This window comes from Callionymus lyra, chromosome 6 (genome assembly GCF_982586985.1).
Source record: "Callionymus lyra chromosome 6, fCalLyr1.hap1.1, whole genome shotgun sequence".
Classification (NCBI taxonomy): domain Eukaryota; kingdom Metazoa; phylum Chordata; class Actinopteri; order Syngnathiformes; family Callionymidae; genus Callionymus; species Callionymus lyra.
Genome location: NC_141823.1, coordinates 19,648,688 through 19,665,056, shown reverse-complemented (window position 1 = coordinate 19,665,056; position 16,369 = coordinate 19,648,688). Strand labels below are relative to the sequence as shown.

The 16,369-nt window shown below is 36.2% G+C and overlaps 1 protein-coding gene across 1 annotated transcript in view; it reads left to right on the top strand.

Annotated features, from left to right (window-relative positions):
- pcdh15b (protocadherin-related 15b) overlaps positions 1–16,369 on the top strand; it is a 158,388-nt gene that overhangs the window by 13,686 nt on the left and 128,333 nt on the right. Inside the window, exon 2 of the mRNA XM_087794099.1 lies at positions 12,911–13,061. Coding sequence (XP_087650225.1) covers positions 12,941–13,061 — 121 coding nt within the window. The 5' untranslated portion in view covers positions 12,911–12,940. The remainder of the gene's footprint in view (positions 1–12,910; positions 13,062–16,369) is intronic.

Sequence of the window (16,369 nt, the reverse complement as noted above, 5' to 3'; positions counted from 1 at the left end):
TCTAACAGACGAGTAATGCAGTCAAACTCCGACACCTTCAGGAGGGAACGTTAGAGCTCACTGCCCCCAATATTCAAACTTTCCACGGCATTACCCAGATAAAAACAGTTAAAGTAGTTTTTGAGAGGCAGCAGATAAACCCCCTGAATGTATTTTACTAGTGATGCTCTAAAAAAAAAACTGATTACCATAAGATTCCATTATGATACAGAGGAAGTGCTGCAGCTTCCACCAAACTGACTCAACATTACACTTGTAAAAGACCTCGCCTCGAAGATTTTTCCGTCATTAGAAGAGTCCAAGCAAATCCAGATAACGCATTACTGACATTATATTATATTATATAACAGTGCTGTCACGTTGGGTTTCAAAAATATATTCCCTAGGTCATATATACATAGGCCTGTATGAACTGTGTATGTGTTTTTCTTTTTCTTGCTTTCATTTTGAATCTGCACTCTCTGCATTCTCACACCCGCCCGTTCCTTCCTAATCATTTATTGGCTTAGAGGAGATTTGACACAGTTTTTTATTTTCTTAAGTGGTCCTCCTGATCAATATCTCTTACTTACCCAAATTTTAATCCTTTGGCTTCCTTTAGATTTCCAATTTACGATGAAAAGTGATTGAACTTTTTTTATATATATACTTTCCTTTGATAATTATGAAAGCAGTTTATTGAATAGAATGAATGGCACTATGGGCGAGGCTGTATTACAAGGGCTTTCGCGAACGATGTTGGATATATACATGCATATCTACGCTCTTGTGAATAGTGTAAATAAGATTCATTTTAGTAGCCATTAATACTCAAGGTTTTAACTGTAGAGATAATTATATTAAAGAGATTCTATTCAAAATAACAAGAGCAGACGTGCAACTGGAATCAAAGCTTGAAACTTGACATAGAGTTTCCTATCAACATGGAATTCACGAAACTTTTTATTTTATTTGACAACGTGTCATTGACATAGCAATGTTTCGCAAAGATGATTGCCTGAGATTACATCCTGCCCTCTATTTATCAGCTAGGTTTTTATGAACCAGGAAAACCATCTTTGCACACTGTTAGATGAAAAGGGAAAGAATATTATCACATCAATGTTTTCATTGATTTAGCTTTAATTATTCAGTTAAGACAGAACAGATTTCTAAAACAAATTATGCACAAAATTGGATGAAGTAAAATCATGGTGGAACAACACGACAATCCATAAAACATTAAGCAAAAAATGATGAATCAAGTTTCTGGCACAGAGAAAAAAACAGCTGAAAGACTGCCCAGCCTTTGTCCCAGTCTTGACAGGAGTTAAGATCTGACGATCCCCTGGCTGGTTGATTTTGAGAACCCCTGTTGTTGGTACAGTGTTCTGTGTGTGGAGGGGAGAGCACATGTTTGCCAAGCTCAACCTTTGCCCATCTGATGGTTCGGTGAATATGTGTATTTGTATGAGCAACTTTTATGTCCACTAGTGGTTAAAGTCTCAATGTTTTGTATTTTAAGAAAAAGTAACTTTAGTAATTCTATGGATATTCTCGGTACTGTTTTATGGTTAACACTTAGTTCCAAATCATCACAAAATCTTTGGGAACAATCGCCATTTAAACAACATATGTGTATTTTTGAAAATACAAATAGATTTGTCAAAGTACACATTTCCCAGCATATCTCTAACTCTTTGCTCAATAAAGCAGGAAATCGTTTTTTTGGTTTATACAATGAAGCTTCACATTAATGGATAAAAATATCATTGGACGTCACTAACAATGATTCATGGCAATATCCTTACTATTGTCTGCTAGCGGGGGAAAACATATTCAATAAAAGCACTCATGCAAAAAAGTCTCTTTCAGATTGCTTGGAAAAAAACCAATTTATATTTCAGGGCTTTTTTTTCCAGACTTCTGAAATGTTGGTCCGGATAAACTGTTGACAATAATTTGAATTTCTCTGAAAAAAAAAGGTTAGAAAAACATCTTTATTCACTTTGAATATTGTATTAGGGGCTAACAAAGTTAGTGGAACATTTGGCTCAACAAGTTAAGTTGTTTGGAAGGATCTGTGGACTTTAGAGAATTCAAACTACTGTTTATATTTGTTCTATTACTTTTAATTTAGTGACTTGAAGAACCTAATATTGGCAATAAATTAGAAAACACACCAGGAGGCCTTTTTTACTGAAGCATAATTGTTTTCATTTTAATTTTATATGTTGAGCTATATAAAGACCACAAATGTTAGTCATGTTAAGTGGCTGCAAAATATTATAGGTATTTCATGATGTTAATAATAATCCTGCAGGCTGCATCCCAAGGTCCAGTATCTGCTTCTTCTGCTTGTACTTGAAGCAATCGAAAGTAACAAACATTATTATTATATACACTATTAAAGGCCCAGTCTGTAAGATGTATGATAGTGTTTCTGGCTCCCCATAGAGTCAGAATAGCTGTATAGTATTAACTGTAACTGCAATGTCAAGTCATGTCAAAGTTAATTTATAGAGCACGTTTAAAAACTGACAAGGTCGACCAAAGTACTGTACAGTGTGACATCAAATACTAACACTAATAAACAAGAAAAGTAGAAAGCCTAAGAAACATCAAAAATAACATTTGAGAAACAAAGTAGGGAATAGAAAAACAATGGAATGGAAGTCGCAACTCTTTTTTCACTGGTGCAAATTTTAACCAGTTCTTAATCATCAACTTAAAGAATAGACACCAGAGATCAGAATTGTTTTAAAGTCACAATAATTGTACTTGTACAAGGAGAGTTTAATACTTCTTAGGGAATGTCTGATTTCACTCTGAAGTGAAAATACCTGTCTTGGTTGCATCCTTATACTCCATTGTAAGTTATTGATCATCTATAGGACAAAAACAAAGTTGACAACCAGATAAAAACAGACTAGAATAAATTACAGCATGTCATAAATGAAGCAAACACAGGTTAGTGTTCTTCTTGATGGATAATCTGAGTTACACCGTTATGTCTGCTATGAAAACTCAAACCAAGCAGTGCTTTAAAACACAAGCAACGTTTTAAAAGTTAATACCTGTGGATGAACAAATTAGATATAGTAATATTTTTTCATCAAAGTTACAGAAACAAACTTTAACAAATTTATATTCTGAGAAAAAACATTTGTTCCGCAAACAAGGAAAGAGAATTTGTTCAGGAACTTGTATCAGAACTCGATAAAAACAACACACAATAGGATTCCAGCTTTATATTAATGGATGGCTGCAAACGCTTGTCCATTCTCAGCTTAATAGGTCTTTGTTAAATTTAAAAGCTACAATGGACCCTGACAAATCTTCAGCACAACCATTTTTTTTTATCTTGCACAGCCTCTTTTGTTAAAGGACAGACCTGTCAATCTTTCATTTCGGATTAAAAGCAAAGGTTGTTTCAACAGTACAGCAGCAATTGAGGTGAACAGAAGTCTATAAATATGTTGGCTGGGATGAAGCGTTGTTGGTCCTATTTATGGACTCCTGTGCTGTCAGTTCTTTTCATATATAATAAGTTCCAGCTCAAGATTGTGAATGTTTCTCCCCTGTGCTCTTTCGAGACATAAAGACCTGGGGGCTTTGAAGACTTTCATAGTTCGATCTCACCTCCTCTATGGTACCATCGTCTTCTTTCTTTCTCTTTTCTCAGGTCGATGTTGCAATCAGTGAAATGGAGTGGTTTATGGAGGCTGTCTCTTCACACACACAGGTGCTGACGGGGTCTGTGTAGTTTGGCAAAACAAGAAGAGCAAAGAACTTCACCATTAGCTTATTGGATTGTCAACATTTCTCCCTGCATGTGTGCGGGTTACCAATGGAAGGGATTGTCTCTACACGATCTAAAAAGTCATTCAGTCTCAAGCTCACGTACATTTATATTTGCTTATTAAAGAAAAAAAAAAACCTCCACAACAATTATTCCTTAAGGTGTGATGAAAACAGTCAACAGAACGCCCTCTCAAATCTTAAATATTTAACCTGACACATCTGCTGGCTGGTGACGTGTTCTTGGCATCCTCTGCCGGTTGTAACCGCCTACATGCAGTGACACTTCAACTCCACCTCAGAACTCAACTTCAATGTTGAACCTGTGAGATGAAACGATCGGGCTCTGTAACATGCCTTCCCTCCACCTGTGTCACCTTTCTCTTGAGTCCTGACAAAACACCCTTGAGCAAAACGATACATCTCCAACATTTTTCTTCACGCGGCTGTCAGCCATCGGAGGTAAAAAAAAAAAACAATGTTTCTCATCTTCTTCTGCAGAGGACATGAGAGCGATGCAGGCAGACACAAGGAGACACTGAAATATTGGCTCGGGAACCACCTGAGTTCTATTTCTCCTTCGACAATGCTTGTATACAAAACTAAAACTAACATTCACACTTGAAATAAGTGTTGTTGGATCATTATTTAAGTCTCTAATGTAGGAAAATCTTTTTTCTTTTTTTTAGCTATTTGGATTAACAGTAACTAAATATTGTAATAGTTAGCAAAAATGCTAATGTGAAAGCTAATCCTCTCAATGACTTGTATCCAGGCAAATTTCTTCTACTTTCTGTCCCAAAAAACATTTGGATCATAAAGCATGAGTTTACAATAAACCAAGACGAAGATCTCGAGTTTATAATCCATGCATTTGTATCTTCTCGCTTAGAATATTGTAACAGTTTATTTTCATGTCTAAACAAGAAGGAGTTGTCTCGTCTGCAGTTGATTTAGAACTCTTCAGAGAGAATTCTGACTCGCTCAAGTAGAAGAACTCACATTTCTCCGATCCTTAAAACTCTTCACTGGATGCCAGTTTCTTTCAGGATAATTTTTTTAAATTCTGGTTCTTACTTTCAGAGCCATTCGTGGTCAGACTCCTCCTTACATCACTGATCTGATCCAGCCTTACACCCCAGCTCGGGCTCTGAGGTCTGTGGATCAGAATCTACTGATGGTTCCTCGAACACAGTTCAGTACTAGAGGAGAGAAATCCTTCCAGGCTGTTGCTCCTAAGCTTTGCAACGATCTTCCTCTCTCTCCGTGTTTGATGATCTACTGACTCCTTTAAGAAACATCTTAAGACATTTTTATTTGTGCAGGCTCTCTTCATTTTCTTGAGGTGCTGTGTTTATCTTTATGTCGTCTTGACCTTTTAAGTACATATTTTATTGAGTATTGTTTTGATTGTTTAAGCGTTTTGTGACCCTGGTCTAGAAAAACGCTCTATAACTATAAATTACTTACTTACTCCGTGTTGAAAATTCCCTCTTACTTCACTGTGCCTAATTTCTGATTGGCTTACACAGCGCATATTGAGGGAAGTTATTTTATTAAACTCCACAGACTTACATCGTCGAACACCTTCGTATCGATGCCCTTCTCTCTTTACTCGTCTATGGTTTGGCGTGAACCCCCCTAAAAGGATATTAATTAATGCTTATAGTCCATTAAAACTAAACTATTAATTACGGACTGTTTTCTGAGTTGTTCTTTCTTAGTTTTAGTGCTGTATTAGTATTATATGACCAAACAATAATTATTAGGGGAGTTACTGTTATTGACTGATCTCAGACAAGTAAGTAAGTAAGTAAGTAATTCTTATTTGTATAGCGCTTTTCTAGACCAGGGTCACAAAGCGCTTAAACAATCAAAGCAATAAGTATATAAAGATCAAGATCAAACTGATGCAAAAAAATCTTATCAACTTCCTCACTTTTACAGGCTCAAAGTATTTGTATCTGCCATTTTACTTGACTCTGACATGCTGGATATCCGAATAAAATAAAAATATTGTGCATTTTCTTGAAACTGAAATAATACAGTTTCAAAATGTTTGCTGTAGACTGTGTGACTTCCCTCGACTATGTCATTACAAGCTCAATAGTGATATTTGTGAATAGGGATTTATTATAGATACATTTATTTAGGTGTATTTTAAGAAGTCATAAAATACATTTAAAATCAGCAAAGAACTGAATAACAAACACTCAATGAACTCGCCTGTCTATACATATTTTTTCTCCAACTTTAATTCCTTCCAACCGTTTTTGCTGGCAGTTATACTTTGTTTTACATTACTTTTGTTTTTCTTGCGTTGCCATGGCTAAAGAATAAAAGCAGTGAGAAAAAACCTTCGGCTCAGAGATTCAAAGTGTCCGAACGCATGAACGTTTTGATTATTTATTGTCAGCGTCAACCCAAGAAAACCATACAGAAAAAATGCTATTCAACTTTTTATATTTGCATTGTGTAGTCAGTAGCATCACATCTAGTTTTCTTTCACGACCCATTTAAGACTGAGTCTGAATCTATATCACTGTCATTATTCTTTCTAAACTCTGCTCCGCCAATGTGTGCAGTGTGTCATGGCCATTTTCCCTTCTTACTATATTTCTTTATCAAATGTTTCTCTCTCACTGTGCACTGTGCATATTTCTCTTCCTACAGTGAGAGAGATTCAGTAAAACCTGTGATCCTTCAGGTCTTTAGTAGTTCAGACTTTTCCTCCTACAGTTTTCAACCTGATTTTTCTGTTACGATTAGCTATTTTTAGTTTTGAGGTAAGAAAATATTGGTATTTTGCCTGACAAAAGTGCAAATTGTATTGTACGGTGGCTGGGAAGAATGGCTGTGGCTGGCAAAAGAAGGAATATAAAAAGCCTTGAAAAGATATACTCAAAAAAAGCAATTATAAAAAAAAAGTTTGGGTTTGTACATTTTCTCCAGACTTTTTTAGGTCAGAATTTTTGTGTTTGTTTTGCACTTCACAGCCACCATATTATTCAGGCGAATAATCAAAACGGATTATGTTAAAATAACAGACATTAATAGAATTTATAATGATATAAATAATAATAATTATAAGGATAAACAATCATTATAAACATGCAAAAGAAAAATAATCAGTTAACAGTTTGAAGAATATGTTCAAAAACTGATTTGATAAATGACTTTTAACTGAGACACACGTTAAAAAAGTAGAAAACATGCACACACATACACAGACACGTGTTGTACACACTGAATTGAATTATTGAACTGAGGATGAGTCAACAAACATTTTTCGGGACTGTCGTCATATTGATCGATAATGCTATTAACAAGTGGCTACAAAGCTGTTGGTCAGATTACAGTAATGTGAGACACAAATATGGATCTAATCGTTTACTTTTTCCTCTAATATTCCTCTTCTCTCAGTGTTGATACAATAAGCTGTGAAGCTTTCCACTTCTTAAAGTGGCTTAAATTGTTAACAAAGTGCTTTGTAAACTGCAGCAAGTAATTGGAAAGGACAAACGGAGAATCTCTGAAACTCGGCTCTGTTTGCCTTTCTCGGGATCAGTTGCAACCATCTTTGCTGATATAGAGAAAAAGATTGTGGCAAATGCTGCATCTTGTCATTTTTTCTCACATGAATCCAGCAACGCTTGTTTACATCTTTTCTATTTCCACTAAAGGAAATTCAAGTTGTTGAAGGTTCAGAACCCTTGGAATGTTGGTCTCCCCAAGTATATACTTAGAAACATGTAGTGTGTGTGGAATAACAAAGTCTGATATTTTAACAAGAATAGAAAAAAGTATCATTCACGGCAACAAGAGAATGATGTAGAATAACAAGTTGCAAAAGCTGTTGAATGTGAAAGCTTTGGAAATGATAGACAACATTGTTCAATGGTTGAAGAACAGTAAAAGCAATATGTAATATTTTTCATGGGTTTTTTTCTTCACATTACAGAATTGTGTAGTATTATATGAAGTACTAAGAAAGTTGTAACTTATATAAAGATAAAACCAGAAACTGACAAAGGAAGTATTACACTTGGAAACAAGAATGGGATAACGGTTTTGAGTTTTGTAAACTGTCTTCAATGTATTTTATTAGATTTAATCCTAAAGGTTCCATGATTTTCCTGACTTTATATCGAATTACAACACTTTCCGGGAGCCAGAAACTATTTTCCAAAATGGCTTTAAGAAGCCTTTAACCTCAGTTATTCAATTTAATCGTTCAAAATAGACCCTGGATTCAACAGGACCCATTTCTAAAGAGACAGAACCTGGTCCTGTTCCATTTGATTTCCTATGAAAGATCAATAATTCCAATCTTGAAATGATCGGTACTTGTAGGCATCTCAGAAAACCTATCAAATATTATCTAAATCTCCTTTATGTTTAATGCAAATGTAGCTACTCTGATTGGACTTTAATATTTCTTAACAAATGACAGACCTGCTCAGCAAGTCATCATGCCTTAAGGTTGGTACCTACATCTTGATTCCCTGAATCCTAATCACACTGAAGCACAAACGTTGGCTGGAGAAGATTCAATTTCTTCGGTGTGTCCAGTAGTTAAGCAGCTTGAAGGACAGATCCAGAACCGTCTCCGTCCTCCTTGGTTGCTGAGCCAAACAGTGATGGATGTGCCGTGAACCAACTAGATCACCAGGGAGCCAAACTGTATAAGCACGTCTGTGGCGAGTGTAACTTTCAATGGAACTGACGAGAAGATCCTTTTATTTTATGATTTTATTCAAAACTAGCATTGATAAGACAGTTTGGAAAAAGGTTTATTAGGATGTTTGATGTTCTTTATAGATCGTGGCAGAGCATCCGGAAAGTTGTTGATGTGAGTTAATGTGTGGGTGAAATCACTCATTAAGAAAAAACCATGACTTTCTAATTGTGTGTCTAGAGATTTTCAGAGGTCATCGCTCTAAAAGAACTCATTTAAACAGCAAAACATTCGGTTTCGATTGCAGAAAGCTGGACAACAAATGTACTGAAAAATCAGTTGAACTTTGACAACAGTGTAACAGCAGTTCTATAACATTTTACAACAACTTGTTTGTTGATTTAAGTGTGTCTTAAACTTATAAAACTTTATTTTAGATGATTAAATACCGTTGAACATTAGGGTTACAAAAGTTTATATTTCACAATTTACTCAAAAAAAGCCCTTATGGCCATCTTAGTATTTTTCAGAATTAAGAGACCATTAAATAATAATTATTTAAAGGGCAACTAATGTTAAACTCCAACTCTCCTGACTCACTCACATGTTTCAAATGTTGAAGTCTTCCTCTGCAAAATGCAGTAAATCTCTCATCATGACCATGTTTTGAACATCTTCCTTTATAAAGTTCTTCCCCGTCTGAAATCTCAGCCAACCACAGGTTGTGAGAGCCTTATGTTCATTATGACGTAATAATGGCTTCACTCCTCCTCCAGCCAGCTGTAACCACGCCTGCTTTGTTTATACAACAAGCTCCTTGGAGGTGGAGACTTTCGGGATTGATGACACGTGGTGACAATTCCTGAAGCCGGACTAATCACAACAGAGTGGGCGTGGTTATGATGAACAAGATTTTATCGCCATAAAGTTTTTTCTAGAATAATTTTCATTCTTTACACAACATAGATGTGGAATTTTGAAATTTTCAACCACAAATATTTTGAAATGCATTTAAACAATATTCAGCTGGGGTTGAAGAGGAGCAGTTGGATGAACAGCTCTTATTACTCATCCGACTCACTGTGGATGCCAAGACCTTCATCAAAATGGTTTGGATACTTTTATTATGATTGCCTCAGGAAAGAACACATGTGAAAGATCGTGCATGAATTTCAATGCATTTTTCATGCAAATTGTCAATATTTGGAGCAACAACACTGACTGGGAATTTGTTTATCCAGGTAAGAGTAATCAACAAAATAATGATGGTTTTCTGAGAACTCTCTGCAACTTGACTCCTGTTTTAGTCTGGATTGTGTGAAAGATTGATTTCAAATACGTCCGTTAAATTACGTATACAGGTGAACATTCAGAGGGTATTGCTGAGTTTCACTATTTAGCTTAAGCATGTCCGTCTACACCTCCGCGGCCTAACCAAGTGATTTTGTGTGACCTACCAGATGCTTCAAAATCAGACTAGATTAATGTATGTGTTGATATATAAATATAAACGGGCCATTTTATAGGAAATACTCCCATCCCATTAAGACATTAAGTTACTACAAACTATCCTAACACAAATATCATTGTTTGGTTCCACAGCTTTCACTGTCACATGAAACATCTCTTTGCTTTTCTAAACGAATCAACTATGGCCTCCGTCTCTTTCCTTCAACTTCCATAAACGTTCAATCTTTCAACTTAATCTAGCTCCTAATCCTCCTCTGGTAGAAACCATCTTCACCCCTTCACTACTTTCCGGAGCAAAACATATCGATTCTCTATCAACCACTGTTGTCTCTGCACCAGTAATTTTTTTAGTTTTTTAGTTTTTTAAAAACATCCACCTCTTTGTTAGAAATAAAAAAGACCTTTGTCCTCAAAATTGCACGTTCAGCATAAAGTATGGATGGGAAGTATTCAATACTTCAAGGGGCTTACATGTCCTTGCAGAAAATGGGGAAACGATTATAGATCCAAGCAATTAAAAGAGATGGATGAGAGTCCCAGTGGTCGGAGAGACAGGATCTGAGCAGAACCCCTTGAATTGCAAAACTCTTATCTTGTGTCATTAAGTGTTACCACTGCAGCATTATCACAAAGTGGAGACGCACACACTTGACACGTGGGTTTGTGTGTGTCACGATAATAAAGTGACGGTGTCGGTCCCATTTGACAAATTCAAAACAATGAAGGTTGTGAATCTGCAGTTTGTTACAGTGATTGTGTCAACTTGTGTTGACATACTTAACAAAAGAAAGAGACTGTTGTTATAATGAGCTCATCACTACCTGGAATTACTGTCTGATAATGGTCAGATTCGTATCTAAGTCAGATTTAACTCAATTAAAAGCATTTGGAAATAGAACTTTGTATTTTAAGAAGGATTTGTGCAGCAAACTGTATCTTGAAAACCTTTACAATCGATCAATAAGAGTGTCTAAATGAATGTCACTTTCATGGCAATGGTTCGGAATTATGTTTTAAAGTTCAACTAATGTGTTGATTTAAGTGAGTCTTAAATACAGTATATGTTGGACATATATTGTATCATCAGTATGTGTCTGTTTGTTCAAAACTCTCTTTTCATTGAACTCGTATTGAATTGTACTTAAGCCCCGCCCAATGAAAACACTTTTGAAAAATGCATTGAAATTCATGCACAGTCGATCACATGTGTTCTTCCCTGAGGCAATCATAATAAAAGTATCCAAACCATTTTGATGAAGGTCTTTTCATCCACAGTGAGTTGGATGAGTAATAAGAGCTGTATATCCAACTGCTGCTCTTCAACCGCAGCTGAAAATTGTCTAAATGCAGTTGGAAAATATTTGTTGTTAAAACTTCCCAATTACACGCAAATGATTGTATTAAAAAAAACGTATACATGTACTGAATATTCCATAGAACAAAATACTTGTTGTGTCAATAAAGTGGAGCGTGATTACAACTGGAGGAGGAGTGAAGCCATTATAACAACATAATGGGCTCCACTCTCATAACCTCTCATTTGCCGAGATTTCAGACAGGGGTGACTTTATAAAGTAATAACTTCAGAACATCATCATGATGAGTGACTTACTGCATCTTGGAGAGAAAGACTTCAACATTTTAAATATTTGAGTGAGTCAGGAGAGTTGGGTTTTAACATTAGTTGCTCTATTGTTTTGATTGTTTAAGCGCTTTGGAACCCTGGTCTAGAAAAGCGCTCTACAAATATGAATTACTTACTTACTTACTTACTTCTGTCTTGGTTGTCTTTTTAAATGCCTCTGTGTAAATTAAATGGTGAAATATCTATTGAATATTTTATTCTAAAAGAAGGATTAATTGAAGCCATAATGCTAAAACTGATCCTGTCTGATTATACGACCGACTCTAGAGATTGACACCTTGACCGACTGTTCATGAAGTTGTCTACACCTACACGTATTCTCAGGACCTACCATGCTGCAAAACAAGAAACGTGAAATCTGATGCAACACTTTAATTGTATTGCCTTCCTTTGTTTTTCTTTAAGAGAGAGTAAGTTCCTACACTGGAGGTTAAATTGATGTTTTTACTGGTGACAGGGTTTCCTAGCAACCCCGGTCACTCCGGTGTATTTTTTTTCAAATCTGGACAGTCATTTGACCCCGAGGCGAGCAATGCTAGTCGTGTGGGATGGAATCATCTGCCGGTCAGTCAGTTGTACCAAACTCCCACAATGAAGCTGGTGACCATAAAAACTTAATCTCATCAAGGGCCTGTTTCTCTTGTGATTATTTTATTCAACTGAAAACATAAATATATAAAACACTAGTTGAAGAACCGTTGTCTGGATCTCAGCATACAGTACATCAAGTTTTAGGAGAGAATCCATTAAAGCTCAAGGTCTTTAAGGTTATGTGCAAAGTGCGAGACATATAATTCAGATGTTTCTTACATACTTTTATCTCCCCTCGGCAATACATCTTCGCCCTCACCATTGAATTGAGGTACAAACAGAAAAAGTGCAGCCATGATTCTAATGTGTGTTATTCCCCATCTCTGAATACAAGTGCAGGCAATATTGTGCGTCGCATTCCCTGCCGCTTGTTCACTTTGCTGCATATTCTCCAGTGTTATTGTCGTTGACCTGATGTGTTTTCAATCTGAATAAAAGGTCTGTCTGGAACCAAGTCTCTCCGTGATTCACTGTAGGGGCCAAGACCGAACAGATGAGGGTGAAATAAATGTAGGCTTTAAGAGATGTTATCTGGCGGGTTGTTGTAGATATAAATACATTTCCATTAAGAATAGAGCCATGTTGCAACTCTCAGCAACTCTGAATGGTGATGTGAGCGTCAGTGGCTGATGTCATCCTCTGAGCAGTTTACTGCAAAAAAACAAAAAACAGAGTCACCTAAAATCTAGTAGAACTGCAGCTAATTGTGATGTTAAATCCTGTTTCTTGTCTCTCCCTCCCTACAGTGTCGCGTTTGGTGAAGCACGGTGGTGAAGATGGTTGGAATTCATCTAATAGGGCCGCTGTCATGGGGCAGGGTCAAACGGCAAGGTGTAATGGGAACTGGAGTCCTTTATCTACTACTTCTATCAACCTGTCTGGGCCAAGACACGGAAGGTAAATGAAGTCTCTAATGGCCTCTTTTTTTTTTCCTGTCGTCTTTATCCACAAACTCTTTAACAATCCTCCCCTATTTTCTTTTATTTATCTATCCTTTATTTATCCAGGGTAAGTCTCATGGAGATTAAAATCTCTTTTAAAAGAGAGATCGAGCCAGGATTGACAGCAAAACAAAGTTACACGTAAAAACGAATACATCCAATATTAAGCGCAATAGTACAATATAAGAAGAAAAAAAGAAACAAAATTACTGACTAAAAACATTCACAATTGCCGATAGAGTCCGAAGTCAAATTCCTGACAACAGCCTTCAATTCGTAAAAAGTAACTAGATTCTGAAGTTTGAATCCATGTACAGTAGATGGTGCAGAAAATTTAAAAGCCGTTCTGTACGAGATAAAGGAACAGTCATGAGCACCATATCCTGAGACCTTAACGTATGGGGGGCCCTTTTCCGAGACATATACAGTGATAAATAACTAGAGAGTTTACATAAAATCGCCTTGTAGATAAAAACATACCAATGACCAAGTCATCGCATAAAGAAAGAAGGCCAGTTTACTCTTAAGTGCAGCGTGCAGTGATCGGTTATCCGGTTTAGGGTCTGCTGTTTGAACCACAAGGCTCAATGATATACAGAGTCCAACATATGTATGTAGGTAAAGTAAGTAATATTTGTAGAGCGCTTTTCTAGACCAGGATCACAAACCACTTAAATAATCAAAACAATAGACAGTGATCTGATGAATCCATGTACAACACACATATTCAAGAACTGGTAAGAAGGTAACTTCGACTAGTCGTCGTCGAGCCTCAAGAGAAAAACACGATTTATTCCTAAAATGAAAATCTAACTTTAGTTACAGTTTATTTACCAGGTTTTGAATGTGAATTTTTAAAAGAGATGTGGTCATCAATCATAAAACCCAACTATTTGTTAAAAGTCACCACCTCAATTGAATGACCATGGGAAGTTAGAATAATCTGATTTATCTCAAATTTTTTGGAATTTGAAAATACCATAAGTTTGGTCTTATTGAAAGCTTTATTGAGCGAGGATGCACAGCAATAAATGACAGTATAATAGGCATAGAAATGGAAAAGCTTCATTTGTGACATTTCTAAACTCTTTCAACCATTTAATTATCATTTAATTAATTTCACGTATTTTAATATAAATAACTTCATTGAACATATTTAACATTTCCAGTTGAGCTCATGAATGCTCTATATCGGGAAAACTGTGACTCCGTAAGTGAATGGGAGATGTGTTCATGATATGATTTACAAAAGATGAGTGCAGTGTTGCAGAAAATTAACTTATTGGTATTTATCTTGTGAACAGAATGTTGAATAGCTTTGTCAAGCTGTTGCTTTGGGGATTCGTCAAGAGTGTGTGATCGATTTTATCAGCTTCGGGGAGCCTCTTTATTAATTACTTTTGTTCGCATTTTGCTTCTGGCACAGTAGCGGTGTTCTCACTGTGCTTGCATGGGTTTACTGCGGGTACTCCCGTTTCCTCCTCTAGTCCAAAAAAAAAAAAAATACACAGGTTGATTGGTAACCCTTAATCGTCCGTGTGTATATGCGTGTGCATGAATTGTGTATCCAAGCCTGTATTGCCACAAGCTGGAGACCTGATCTTGGTGTCCCCTGCCTCTTGCCCTAAGAAGCTGGGACAGCCTACAGTCTCCAGTGACTGTGAGAATGTGGCATCTATGAATGAAGGCTTCATGGTAATACAATAAAGCTGCAGTAGGCACTGTTGTTTTCTTAATGTCTGACAAAATCAGACTTGTTGAGATATTTTTAAAGCTTAAAAAACAGTGTCATGGTCAAACTGAATAAAAAAAAGATTATCTAAAAGGTTGGGAATAATGGAAGTAGAGAATCCAGAATGACAAAATTTTTCAGACTGTCTGATCATTTTTTAAAGTAATGATAGACACTCATTTCTCTTTACTTAGCGATTGGTTCTTTCCATAAAATCAATTATAAGTTGTGTCCAATAGGACTGTATCAACCTGATGTCTGCATGACAGAACTAATAGCCCCATTAATAATGCAAAACATTCCACTAACTAACCCTGAAAAGACACATGTGGAGTATAAAACCATTCCAGGTGACTTTATTTTATAAGTCATCAAAAGAATGGTATGTATTCAGTGAGAATCTATCTCGTAAACAATCATAGAAACAAAGAAAAAGCTTTGAATGAGAAGGTGAGTCCAAACGTTTGGCCTGTACTCTATGTGTGAGAGGGACGACATGTTCACTTCAGCTATGCTGTCAATTCTATCTCTATCCAAAGACAGATTCCGACGGGGGGCTCGGAATTGAGCAGAGTTGCCACTTGTCTTAGTAATCCGTTCACAGAGAAGAAGCCTTTTATCATCTTTTGGTTTGGGGTTAAAGCTGTCTTCAATGCCATTGTTGGTTATATATATACAAAAAAAAACTTGCAAGCGATAAGTTGATTCTACACACAGTTTTACTGCTGTAACATTCATATTTAACTTGTAGCACCAATTTTGCCGACCGCTAACCAGACACCCTGCTGAGCTCCGCGGGGGATTTTCTAAAGTTTCAAAGCAGCATGAACTGAAATGTCTAGATCAGTTGAAGTATTATATAAAGTATGATTTTTAAATGGATTTTTGGCTCAATGCTGCGAAAAAAATTCCTTACAAACATGGATAAGGAGGAAAAAAAGGTCTCCTCGGTTTCCCTCTCGACAAAATGTGAGGGAATGACAACATGTTTATGGATTCTTCTGCATGCTTTCTCAATAAGCTTGGAAAGCTCTGAGCTCTCACGTACATTCAATGTATGTACAGAGCTTCCACAACTATGTGTAAATATGTTACATCATCATAGTTGCCAGCGAAAACAAAAGACTCACGCTAATTATTGTACTAACATTCATGCCAGCCCGAGGATTAATCCCTCCGACTCTGAGCTAATCCACCATGTGATATTTAGACGCACTAATCGCTATTGTGTCCAAGTTTAACTCACAACCTAGTGTGTGGCTTCAGTTTTCCCCTCGGTAAAAATATTCCCAAATGACACAATATTTACTTTGCTAAATGCTTATTGTGATAAAATAATATTGCACTACTTCCTCTGTCTTAACATAACAAAGAAAATCCTTGAATCCTTTTAACAAGGAAGATCTCTGTGTCAAGAAAGTATTTCCTTTATAGGTTATATGGTGAAGGACATAGACTTTATGCCATTATAAATAATATTGAAAACAGTAAGTAAGTATAAGTTATATTAGTATAATACTTATTTATAAAGC